This window comes from Falco peregrinus, chromosome 7, assembly GCF_023634155.1.
Source record: "Falco peregrinus isolate bFalPer1 chromosome 7, bFalPer1.pri, whole genome shotgun sequence".
Lineage (NCBI taxonomy): Eukaryota > Metazoa > Chordata > Aves > Falconiformes > Falconidae > Falco > Falco peregrinus.
Genome location: NC_073727.1, coordinates 90,313,031 through 90,325,253, shown reverse-complemented (window position 1 = coordinate 90,325,253; position 12,223 = coordinate 90,313,031). Strand labels below are relative to the sequence as shown.

General features: G+C 37.9%; 1 protein-coding gene across 3 annotated transcripts in view; it reads left to right on the top strand.

The window, feature by feature from the left end:
• MMS22L (MMS22 like, DNA repair protein) overlaps positions 1-12,223 on the top strand; it is a 93,308-nt gene that overhangs the window by 54,314 nt on the left and 26,771 nt on the right. For all 3 annotated transcript variants that reach the window (XM_055810669.1, XM_055810671.1, XM_055810670.1), the window contains exon 15: positions 10,853-11,043. In XM_055810669.1, coding sequence (XP_055666644.1) covers positions 10,853-11,043 — 191 coding nt within the window. The remainder of the gene's footprint in view (positions 1-10,852; positions 11,044-12,223) is intronic.

Here is a 12,223-nt window from a genome sequence, read left to right as displayed (position 1 = left end):
ACCTTGCTGAAGCCCCTTTGTACATTGCTGCTATATTGATAATCTTCACATGATTCAACTGCAGTTGAAAACCTTTTATTCACAGCATTAACACTTTCCATCCCAGTGCAGATGAGCACCTTTACTATCAGGTGATGAGCTCTTTGTGCAAATAATAATATTTTTTTATTAGTGTGGTCCTGCAGGTGGTGCCTTGGACATTTCTTCACCTGGGGCATATACAGGGAAAACTCATCAAGCCTAATATTTAAAAATGGGTAAAACAATTTCTTGATGAATGAAATAGTGGTTAACTAAGGGACTATTATGCTGTTTGATTGCTTACAAAATAGCGAATGCTTTAGGAGACTACTTGTGGAATTTTTTTTTAGAACACAATAACAGTTTAGAGTAAGTAAGAAAAACATTTCCTAGTGTGCTGCATCTGAAAATAAACAGTATAATCTGTGAATCAGTAGATTGAAGGAGCAATATAACATATGTTGACATTTTGTATCCATGATGAATTCAGACCTATTGATGAACAGCTTTTCTCTGAAATGTAAAGTTAAATGCACGGATAGTCATTGGAACTTATTGCCCCATCTTCAATACTGCACATTGTAGAATCACAATTTTGGTGACACTTGCTTTGCCTCCCTTTAAAGTAAAAGGAATCCAGCCACTAAAAAAGAATTCCATGCTTGGTTTCCTTTTCTTTGTCCATGATTTTATTTTATACTTGTTCTTTTCCAAATACTTGCTGTTTCTTGTAATTTAGTGTTTCAGGTACACTGCTGGCCCATTTCTCCACATATTTAAGACCTTCATTAAGCAACCAGTGGGAAATCCTTGCCAGTGTTTGTAAGACGGCTTTCTCTTGCATCTCACAATTATGGCATCTCTTTGGCCTGGATCATTGTAAGTCTCACTGCATCCACAGTTGTCTGGGAGTCAGAAGGACAGGACAGGCTGGTCACAACACGTTCCAGGTCTCTCTTCTGCCATATAGCGCATGGGGAAAAGGTCGCTGCAGGAAGAATGTGATGAAAGAAGAACTGGTATAATAGAGGAAGGAGAGCTGGCTGTGCTTGGAGGTCACTTCATTTGTGGTTTTTTTTATGTCGGGGTTTTTTTTTCTTTCTGAGTTAAACTTTTTAGCAGTTGCTGTCTGTCCACATTCCTTTTTGAAGGATTTCCGCATTTCTTCCTGCAACTTCATCCATGAGTTTTAAAATAGCTTTTTTTATCCTCTTTGTCTATGCCAGGTCTGTTCGTGGTATCCTGGGAATGTTCACTGTTCTCCAGTAAAGGGTGGGAATGTTCAGGCTTTGGCCTTTGTGCAACTTTTGCCTTCCAGTAAAAAAAAGTAAAGGAGTATATGCAAATTACACCTAGGTTTTAAGTCATTATCACTCCTATGTGCTGCTTCCTTCTAAAAGCCTAGAAAATGATCTCCCAAAGAATGAATATATTTAAAGTTTAACAGGATGGCCACGTTTAGAGTTGCTGCAGCCTGACAAACTAGCATCTTTTACTTTGAATACTGGGTTTGAAAACTTTGAAGTGGATTAGGTCATGGTTGCTTTTGCGGTTTTAGTGATTCCTTGATTGGGAAAATGGATTAAGCAATGAGAGGTAACTTCGCTGATTATTTATCCTAACATAACATATTATTGTTTCCATATTATGTGGAAAAGATGACAGTCTTAAAACCTCAGACTTTCAAGTCACTTTTTTGTGCTACATGCTTTTGGTAGTGTTGCGTTTAAATCTAAAGAATTTAGTGAAGAACATAGATCTACTAAATTCCTCTGTATTAGTGACAAAGAGCCACAGTTGTTGAACCGTATTTCTCTAATGAAATAGCTGCCAAGCTATGTATTACAGCATCTGTTGTTTAAAAAAAAAAAAAGTTAGGAACATTCACTTAAAATTTGAATAGTGTATGGTTTTCATTCTTGATTATTATGGGTTCAGTTGCAATGGTTATGTTTTGGGGTTATTTTATATTTTTTTTAATGTAACCTTAAACTTGGAAGTTTTATAAAGAATGCTTCTTTTGATTTACTTTTTCTTTTATGTCAAGATGTAATATAATCAAATGCTTTTAACTGTGCAGTTGATAGACTTCCTTGTAGAAGATGCATGAAACAAAAAAATGCAAACAGAAATCATAAAAAAATAAAATTGCTTGTGAGAATATTAAAAAATCATGAGCTACATTCCTAGCTGTTGATAGTATAATTATTTAATTACTGACAACTTGCATCATCCGTACTAATGCAATCTCAGATAATGTGAAAAAATATTGCTGCTGCTTTATTTGTAATATAACATTTAAAAGGATCTGGCACATTTTCCCCGCTCTTTCCTATGTTTTAGGGAACATCCCAAGTAATGTTTGAGAAATGAAACTTGGCTTTAGTCTTCAAATCACTAAAAGAAAAAGAGCAGTTGTTTAAAGTCTTTAACTGTTCTTTAAATATTTGTTTGTTCAAGGAGATTTATTTAATTTCCTGAATAGGTTTAGTAGTGAGGAAGGTTCATTTAGTTTAAGGTATTTTTTGTTGATATTGTTTAACTTTGGAAGGTGACCCTGAGCTAAATTGCAGTGTGTGATTTGAATGCCCATGGGCTGCCCTTTATTGGTTTGATTGGGGGAGATTATCTGGATTTCTAATATACTTTAATTATGCTGCTTATATAAATTGTCACATTAGAAGCTGCTTAACTGTTGAGTCTGTTCTGTCAATGATCCACTAACAATAGGAATATACTAGGCTCTTCCACTGAGATTTGAAGATTTATACCATCAATGAATGAATTGGAATGGCTCCATTTAAACCTACTGTTTCAATAGGAAAGAGTATGTGATCTGCTTCTAGTCAGGCAGCGATTGATGTGTGGCAAATTGAAAAGATCTGTAGCCTTTTTTATTTTGTTAATAGGCATTTTTTCAATTACGGGACATAATGCAAAATATGTTTTGGGGTGTTTAGGGGCAATGTTTTCCTGATGTGCATGTGGAAAAAAACAGAGAACAGTATGATTAGGATTTCTGGGTGGAGGAAGGTGGAGTATCTCTTTTTTTAGCAATGATTAGCTAAGGTTTTACAGCGAAGCTGACATAATTGAAATGCTGCCCTGATGTCTGTCTCTCTTACAGCCTAAGCTAGATGCCCTGCTATTTTTATCCCTCTCTCCCTGCATCCCCCCCACCCCCCTATATAAACAAGTCCTCTAAATTATGGTCTGGAGCATCTCAGTCCTGGAGTGTTATGGTGATTTAGCCCTCTTTTAACCCTTTACTCCTGAGCACTAGGGCATCTGCCTGCCTGACAGCTCTGTTCAGATGAGCTAGGAGGATACTAGGGCTTGGAAGACTCCTGCTCTCAAATGTTGTAGGGGACTTCCAGGAAACAGTGGTCTGGTGGCCCACAGTGACGGGTCCAGCCGGGTGGTGACTTGTTTGGCATGTACAGCATGCATGTCTTGTGCAGCCAGCCACTCTTACCTCCTGTGTGGGACTTTGTCTACTGCTAACCTACAGAAAATGTGAAGGATTGAATCTAGTGTGTGTCTGGTGGGCCCAGAAACATCTGATTCAGTGTCATAAAGAACAGAAATCTGTGTGCTTGGAACCACTGTAGAGTCCTGCTGCTGAAGATGTGTACTTACATATGTTTGGGTTTTTTTGGTTTTGTTTTGTTGTTTGTTTGTTTGTTAGTTTTTTAAACAACAGACAACAGTCTGAAATGATGAAATATCTGTCACCTAGTGGTTAGGACATAATATGAGGACAGAGGAGTGTCATGGGCTCCATTCCTTGTTCTGGGATTTCATATTTTCCTCCAGTGATGGACTGAATATAAAACTCGCAATCAAGATCAGAACCTGATCCCAAAAACAGTCAGCCAAAACTGGACCCAGGTGCCCTCTATCTCAAGGCTCTGACTCATTGGTTGTTACATTAAAAAAAAACATGTGTTCCGAGTTTTAAAATGAAGATAGCTACTGCTGCACCTTGTGCAGCCTGCTTTTTTTATTTATTTTTTTTCTTTTGGTTTGGGTTAGTCATGATCAGATTTCTGGGCCCCAGTAGATAGAGATTGTGGGTTAGATGCTCAGCTCGGGGCTTTTGTGTAGCTGAATTGTGGGCACCTAGGGAACTTCTTGGTCAAAAGAGAGTGATCTGACTTAAGTGAGCAGTTTTGGCATCATGATTCAGGAGTCTGAGATCTGTTTGTGCCCTGCTTTTTAACCGTTAAATCCTTTTATTCCTTTGAATCTCATCCAACATCTAAGGATGTCGCTTTGTGTATGCTTCACGCTGTTGTGCCTGATGAAGTCATGTTGTAACACTGACATGTATGATGTGCAAGTCTATGCTATAAAAAACTTCAGCACAAGTGGATGAATTAAAGCAAATTTATAAAAGTCCTGAATGTTAGAGTTCTGAAAAGCATCCCTCTTCCCTTGTTAGCCTTCCCTGCCTCATCACACCAATCAGCGATCATCATACACATACCTAACCAAGCATATTATTCAGACATCCTTTTTGCAGTAAACATTTAAACATGCAGTTTATTGTGGATTATTGAAGCAAATTAAACTGAAGGAAAAACACTGAAACGTGATTTAATAAACACTGATCTGTTGAGGGCATGTTATATGTTTGATAATATTGTATCATGATTTTACAAGTTCTGTTTGTACAGTCAACAGTACGGCTCTGTGATGGTGGTGATGCTATCATTATGCCTTTCACGTGCTGACACTTTCATTATAAACAGTGGGATTTTTTTCAAATGTTTTTTTTAATACAAGGGAAAATTCATTTTTGGCCTTAAGTGTCTCATATTGCTTATATTTCTGAAATCTGTTTTTTTTTAATTCCATAAAGATGGGTGAAAATTTTGTGCTCTTTTGAGTTTTGTTTTATTTTGGTTTTGGGGTTATTTTTAATTATTAAAAGAGTGAAAAGGCTGTTGCTCAGATATGAAGAAGCTTTACAGATGCTTTGTATGTATATTGCAGCTATGGAAACAACTTAAGCTGAGAGATTCTGATTTGAGGTGGGATTGCTGCTTCTGTCTGGTTCTTACTGCAGTCATACCAGTCTCAATATACTGGGTGCTATATAAAGGGATATGAAAAAAAAAATTACATTCCAAAGAGCTTAGAAACGGATTTGAAAGATGACTTGGATGTTTGAATCAGACTTTGGTAGAATTTAGTCACGTTCTTTCAGGCATGTTTCACTGCAACAGCCTGAATGTGGAAGTGTCTGAAAGTAGGTGACTCAGTTGTAACCACTTAAGTTCCCTAGGTACCTAAACTTGCGTGCCCAGAGACACTAAGGCTGTTTTCACAGGCCTTAGCTGTTTAGCATCCAGCATAGGCACTTTCAGGCTATAAACTAGATGTTTTAGCACTTAAAATTCTTGTAAGCATGCTGTCAGTGCACTTACTAAACACACTGATAATCAAGAGTTCAGTGCAGAGCTCGGCAACCTGGTGTACCTTCATTTGTAACCATGGCCAAAGGAAAGAAGGTTCACCTTTTTACACGTTAGGTCAGTTGGTCACATTGTTCAGCAGTGATCAGGAAACAAAAAGCCTTTACCATGAGGTGTCTGAACCCACATCTATGGCTGGCCACCAGTCTCGAAGCATGGTTAGGTTGGAGGAGCTGGGCCATTGCAGAACCACTATGCAGCTGGTGTGCCACTTCTGTGAATCCTGATCCATTTCCTTTTCATGAATCTGTGTGTCTAAGAGATGCAAGATCATACAGCTCGTTACATGTACCTTGGCACAGCTCCATGATACTGCATGGAAAGCAGACTGGAACCCAGATGCAACCATTCTGTCCTTGCCTTTGTGAATGCCAGTATTACGGTCCATATTTAAACTAGATTTTCTTTTTCAAATGTTTTGAAAAATTCTGTATAAAAGTAATCAACTCACTCTAAAAATATATTCTCTTTCGCACTTTGTGTTGTATTTTATAGTAGTATAACAGGTTATGATTTCAGAAATGCACATGTATTTAGTGTAAACTCTGTATTTGAAGAACAGACATGAAAATAAGTAAATGCTTATGAACAAATTACTAACTACAAGTTGAATGGTGAGTTTGTTAACATGGGAGCTGGTATCCATATGGATCAATGAAGTGAGTGCTATAGCTGCACTTTTCTATAACAGTCGTGTAACTAAATGGCATAATAGCCAACTAGTTGAATGCCCATACTGGATTATTTCCAAAGGCATATAGAGGGTGTGCAAGGCCCTTTTTCAGCTTAATCTTAGATAGGACTAGTTACTGGAGGTGTGTGTGGCTCCTGCTGAAACACCACTTCTGGTTCTGGTCACCATAAGAAGCAACAGTTCTGGTGGAATGAAATTAAGAAATTAGTAGAGATGAGTAGTATTGGTTGTTTATTATGGCATTTGAAGAAAGTGGAATTGGAAGAGTGATTTTGAACTAAATTCTGAAATCCTGCTTGGTAAATATTGTTTGGTCACTGAAGCTGGGTGTGCTGCTGTCTAGCAGAGATCTCGGAGTTCTGCACAGGTAGCAGTAGCACATATTTTGCATGTATCACTGCAGTGAGATTTATACAGCCACAGAAAATACGACTGGATAGATTTCTACAGGAAAGCCCAATCTTTTGCCATACAATAGTGCTATATAATTTCTTCATACTGGCAAGTAAGAGGGGAAGGGAAGCAGAAACACCTTTCCATGTGAAATGGAGTAGTGTCAACACTGGCACTTCTATTTTGGATTTTGTTTTAATGCTGTTTTTATTGTGTAACTTGTTGCTAATCTTTTCAGCAGAAACGGATATACTTTTCCTTGAATTAACGTGGCTTTTGGTCTTCTGGGAGACCTTAAGCTGATAACTTTGTTTTTGCGCACATTTCAGAGTAGCTGGCATCACTTCTGTGACTGGGGTTTGCTAAGACACTGCAAACCTCTTCTGTCTTCGCTGAAATCAAACCTCTCACTTCACTGTTCTCTGCATCAGCTAATCTCCTTATCTCTTTAGTTCTTTACACTGAAATCTTTATAACTACCCCATAGCTGAGAAAGTCTCAACTACCCCCAATCATTTCTGTTGCTGCTGCCACCTCTATGGCAACATTAAAATAGGAGCAAGACACAATGCATTTGCTGCCTAAACATCAAAATTATAAACTGTGTTGATAATCTTACAGTGATACCATAAGAGGGAGAATATTTGGAAGGGAAATCTCCAAATTCAGGTATTATTCAAGTTCTATTGATCTGCAGAGAGCACAAAGCCCCTATTACCTTTCTTAGAAGCTGAGTGTGATGATGCTTCGTCTCATTTCACTTAGCCTGAGTTTTCCTTGAAAGAACTGGTGGATAGTTAGTTGAAATTCTAAGCATCAAAGCCATTTATCATTTTAGAAATACTCATATATTTCTAACCAATCTCCCCAGATTTATCCAAGGGTGTTGGTTCTGCAGGTGTTGTTTTTTTAATTATTTATTTGTTTCAACATCAAAAGGTCATTCGGGTCCTTTAAAAGGACTTTCCTGACCTTAATCCTGGCTGTACTGGGCAGCTGAGTTTCGTGGATGCTGCAGCGGGCCTGGCCAGTCTGGGTGCAGAGGAACTGCGAGTATCGTCTGTGAAGAAACCATTTATAGTTTTTTTATATATATACCATATATAGTATTTATAGCCTAGGAGCCCCTGAGGGTGGGAGTATGTGTCCCTGGCAGTGCTGGTAGGAAGAGAGCACCCTTCTCTCATGTTGGGGAGTTCTGAACCCTTGTAGATCAAGTTAAAGGACATCATATTAAGTGTGGATGCCAGCCAGTATGCAGATTATGGACTAGTAGTGACTTGAGTTTCCACTGTATAGGCAGGCTTGTGCATTTCGGTGTTTTACTTTTCCAGCTTGGCCTGAAGCGTCACTCAATTTTGGTAATTCAGGCTTGCAAAGGTATGGTTTATGATCGTAACGGCACGGTTTATGACTACAGTACCTGCATCCACATAAATGGCTGCAGTTCCTTACTTGCGTGTAGGATGTAGAAAATAATCCCACATGCTACTGCTATACCTGTACATCCAGGACAATCCTCATTCAGGTCGCACAAACATTCCCTCCTTTAATAAAGCCAGGGTTTATTTGATCTGATGGCAAAATGAAAAAACCCACCTCTTTTTACAGAAATAGGAAATCTGTGATTTACAACCATTAAAACCCACACCAAGTTATTACCGTTGTAATGAGGCAATAGTAATGAGGAACAGGTGGTTCCAGAGCTCTTAACACAACGGAAAACTAGATGTATATTGTTTCAGAAATGGCATGTTGTTTGATGGTATATAATTGTTCAGCGTTAGAAAAATGTGGAAGCCTGAAAAAAAAATAGAATTGTATTTATCCATATTTTTATGGAATTAAAAGATTTGCTTGTTGGTAGAAGTAGCTGGCTACATCAGGTGCAGTATATATTGATGCCCCATCGATTCTAAGCATTTATCTTATTGCAAGCATTTGTGTAGGTTACTATAAATAAACATAAATACTGATTTGTATGTGTTGCCCTTCCACTGACACAGAGATATATTGCCTTACTTTGGAAGTCTGTACACCCTTCTACTTTGCATAGATGGCTAAAGGAGATGCAAGGCACCCGTCTTTGGAGAGGCAATTTAGAGGAGAGAAAAAGGTCTTTGTGCAATTTTGCAGCATAGTCTGGATATAAGTAGGGCAGAATTTAGTCCCAGAAGTTTTATTCTCTGAAGTATAAGGCATCGTGCTTTCCTTTCTTAACAACAAAAAACCAGAAAAGCCCTTTGTTTTTACTGTTGATATTTTCTCTTTTTTTTTTTTTAATAGGAAAAAATACAGTTTTAACTTCTTTAACCCTGCTTTTACTTTTTCATTGTTTGTCCCCTAGACCTCACTGTTTCTACACTCTTTTCTTTTTCCTTTTTTTAATAAGGGGATACTCCCAAAGAAGTATCGCTTGACTTCTTATGCTAATCTTGCATCTATTTCAATTCATGTTGACTTGGAGAATATGCCTTGTAAATAGGAATACCAACTGACATACTGAATATAATCCTCAGGTTCTAAGCGTTGGTTGTTTTCACAGCATACTTAAAGGGTAAGCTGTCTTACTATCCAAATATCATGGCTGGGAAACTGAGGCTAACAAAGGTTGTATGATTTATGTGAAGCCACAGAGGGAATAAATGTTGGGTTTAGAATTCCTGGCTTCTGTTCCCATGTTTGGACTCACGCCGTCTCTCAAAGAAATACTTTATTCCTCCTAATACTACGTACCTTTCCATGTCTGTTAAATGTAGCCATTCAAAAAGTAGCTGGTACTCAATTCTCTCTGTCTGTCCTATTGAAACTAATGAATGCCTGCAGGCAGGCATAAGGTATTGTTACCTTTGACAGCCAGTATGTTTTATGTTTTAAATTATGTGTTAGGCAGAATTTTTGGATACTAATTTGATATAATGAGATGCACTTCTAATATCAACCCTAGTACGGGAAGGCCTTGCAGCCAGCCTACTCTTTATTTAAAATTATTCCATTTCAGATGTCCTAATGAGTGCTGTGAGTTGTGTAATTCTTTCATAATTTTCCCATGTTCCCAGAAGGGAACTAGGGCCTGGAGTTTTTTCTATTTTTGTTCTAGTTTATTTCAAATTAGGGTGAGCGCAGAATAAAGATCTAGTGGAGGACTTATGAAACAGTTTCTATTGTGAGAATGGCAATTAAGAAAAAAAAAATATAGTCTACAAATGTTAGTGTTATGGCAAGTCTCGATGCCTCCACTGTTTGCCATTATCTTATAAATATCTTGACTCTGACTTTACAATGCTGTTTATAGAATTTAATAAAGCAAATGTAATAATGCTGCCTGTGCTTTAATGCACAATCTCAATTGAGTTGACCAGAAGATAAATAGGAACAGGAATGATAGTGCGTTCTTACAGATTGTTTTTAATAAGCATGTTATTTAGTTGATCAGCCTGGTGCAGTAATGCCTCCTATCCTGCTCTACCAGACAAATTTATTAATGCTTCCTCCCCCACCCCGCCGCCCCATTTCTCTGAGAACATTGATTCCCTGCAGACATATCTCTATTAAACCTCTGGAAAGTCACAACTTCCAAATAAGATTAAGTAGCAGGAATGGTACTAGAAGAATCAAAGAAAATTGAGTGCGTTATTGAATTCATGCCACATTGTCTCAGGAAGAGATGGGAGTTATGTGTAGTGGTAACTTTTGTCCTTACTGTACTAACAAAGCTGTGGGCATTGCTGTCAAACCTAATTGTCTGCAGTGCATCAGGATAAAATGAATCTTTTCTCTTATCTAAACTCCTACCTGGTGAGATTTTACAAATGAGAAATAGATTTCAGAAGGAAGCTTTACAGTTGATCAAAATAATTTGCCATTATTTGCTGTACATAACCCTATCCTAGAATCCCTGTGGACAAAAAATTTTAAAAAGCATCTGGCTTTGGATTGTAAGCAGACTTGCTTGTCATGCTAGCTGTTGCAAAATGCAGATACTCATTTTAGAGCTGCCTATTTCTCATTTTGATCTGGCATATTAAAAAGCATATAATTAATGGTTGACATTAGTAATTAACATTAACTTTATGGTGCTTAATATGCCATCATTCATCCATCAAATAACTGGTATGCATAATGTCTTTGCATAAAGGTTTTAATTGCACAAAATGATCCTTCAGTTCTCAGGCTGAACCGTTTAAAATACTTGTAAATGCGTTTTTAAAAGATGTGAATTTTCCATTTATTGAACGTAAACATTGTTTTTGTTTCTCCCTAGGAGCGTGCATGAACGTGTAAGACAGGGACTTCAACTAGGGAGCCCGGCCCCAGACGCACAGCTTCCATTAGTGGCTAAAGAGCACCACCTCGCTGTCGCCAGTGCTCTCTGGAGAAATTTCTTTCCCTACTTGAAGAGTCAGAGAATGTCACAGATGCCACCTTCCCCACAGCTTGCTGATACAGCTGCAGGTTAGCATTGACGCTCCCTGCGACTGACTGAGTTTAGTGCTGTTTTCTGGGTCACAGACTTTCAAGGGTCTTGTACTTTGGGTATTTCTACTTCCATGTAGTAACTTAAATATACATAAATGCAAAAAGTAGATGCTATGCTAAATATTTTGACAAGAAGAAATACTGTAGTCTTGAATTACTTGATGGAATACAAACAGATTGAGAACTCCAGAAAGGTTTGAACCTATACCCGCCTGACTTCTTTTTCGCTACTAGTCACAGATTATAACCAACGTTGCAAATGTTACACGGTATAAATGAGAATAACATCTTTTACTATATCTAGTATTTACATCTTTTTGTAGAAGTTCATGATTTTATGTTGAACTACTCATTGCAGTTGCAATTCAAACTAAATTTTTCAAATGATACTTTAAGTTTGAAGACAATTTTTAAAAGGTTGAGTACATGACTGTTGGTTTTTGCTGAAACCTTATGGTCATGGTCATAAGACTTTCATAATTCATTTTAATTATTCATCTTGCTGTACACTGAAGGGTTTTAATCTTGAAGTACAGCATTCCATATGTACGTGAACTTCATGTGCAACAGAGTCAGCATGGCAGTGGATAGAAAGAAATTCCAGATTGGTCTTTAACAGCAGCAGCTAGCGTTGTATTCTGTAGTTCCAATGCAATCTTGTGTCTGTTTAACTAAAGTTTAAAGAAGTGAAATATAAAATATTTTCTTTTTCCCATCATGACATGAATTGGATAAAGTTACAAGCTCAGAAGTACCGAGTTAGTAACAGAAAAGCTGAACGACCCTTCATTTGAACCAGCTCGGCAGTAGTTAGTAGGTAACGTTAACGAAGGAGGCAGCGTGCAACGGCACTGATCTCACACTGCTGAAGCATGTATGGGAAACAGCAATACAAATCAAAGGAAGAGGTTGTTAATGTCAAAACTTTCATTCATTTCCTACAGTGTCATATCTTTTTATTTTATATTAACACAGTGAAATAGCAAGAAGAACAACCTATTATAAACTCCACTTAGAAGCAGGGGAGTGCAGTTGTGACCTGCTTTATAGAGACGTGTTAGGCCGTGCTACAGCGGAAGGCAAACCTTTCCCATGCTGTCTGAGCTTCTTGCCTTAGAGGTTGCAGCCCAGAGGAGAGCGCAGCTGTCCCAGCTTT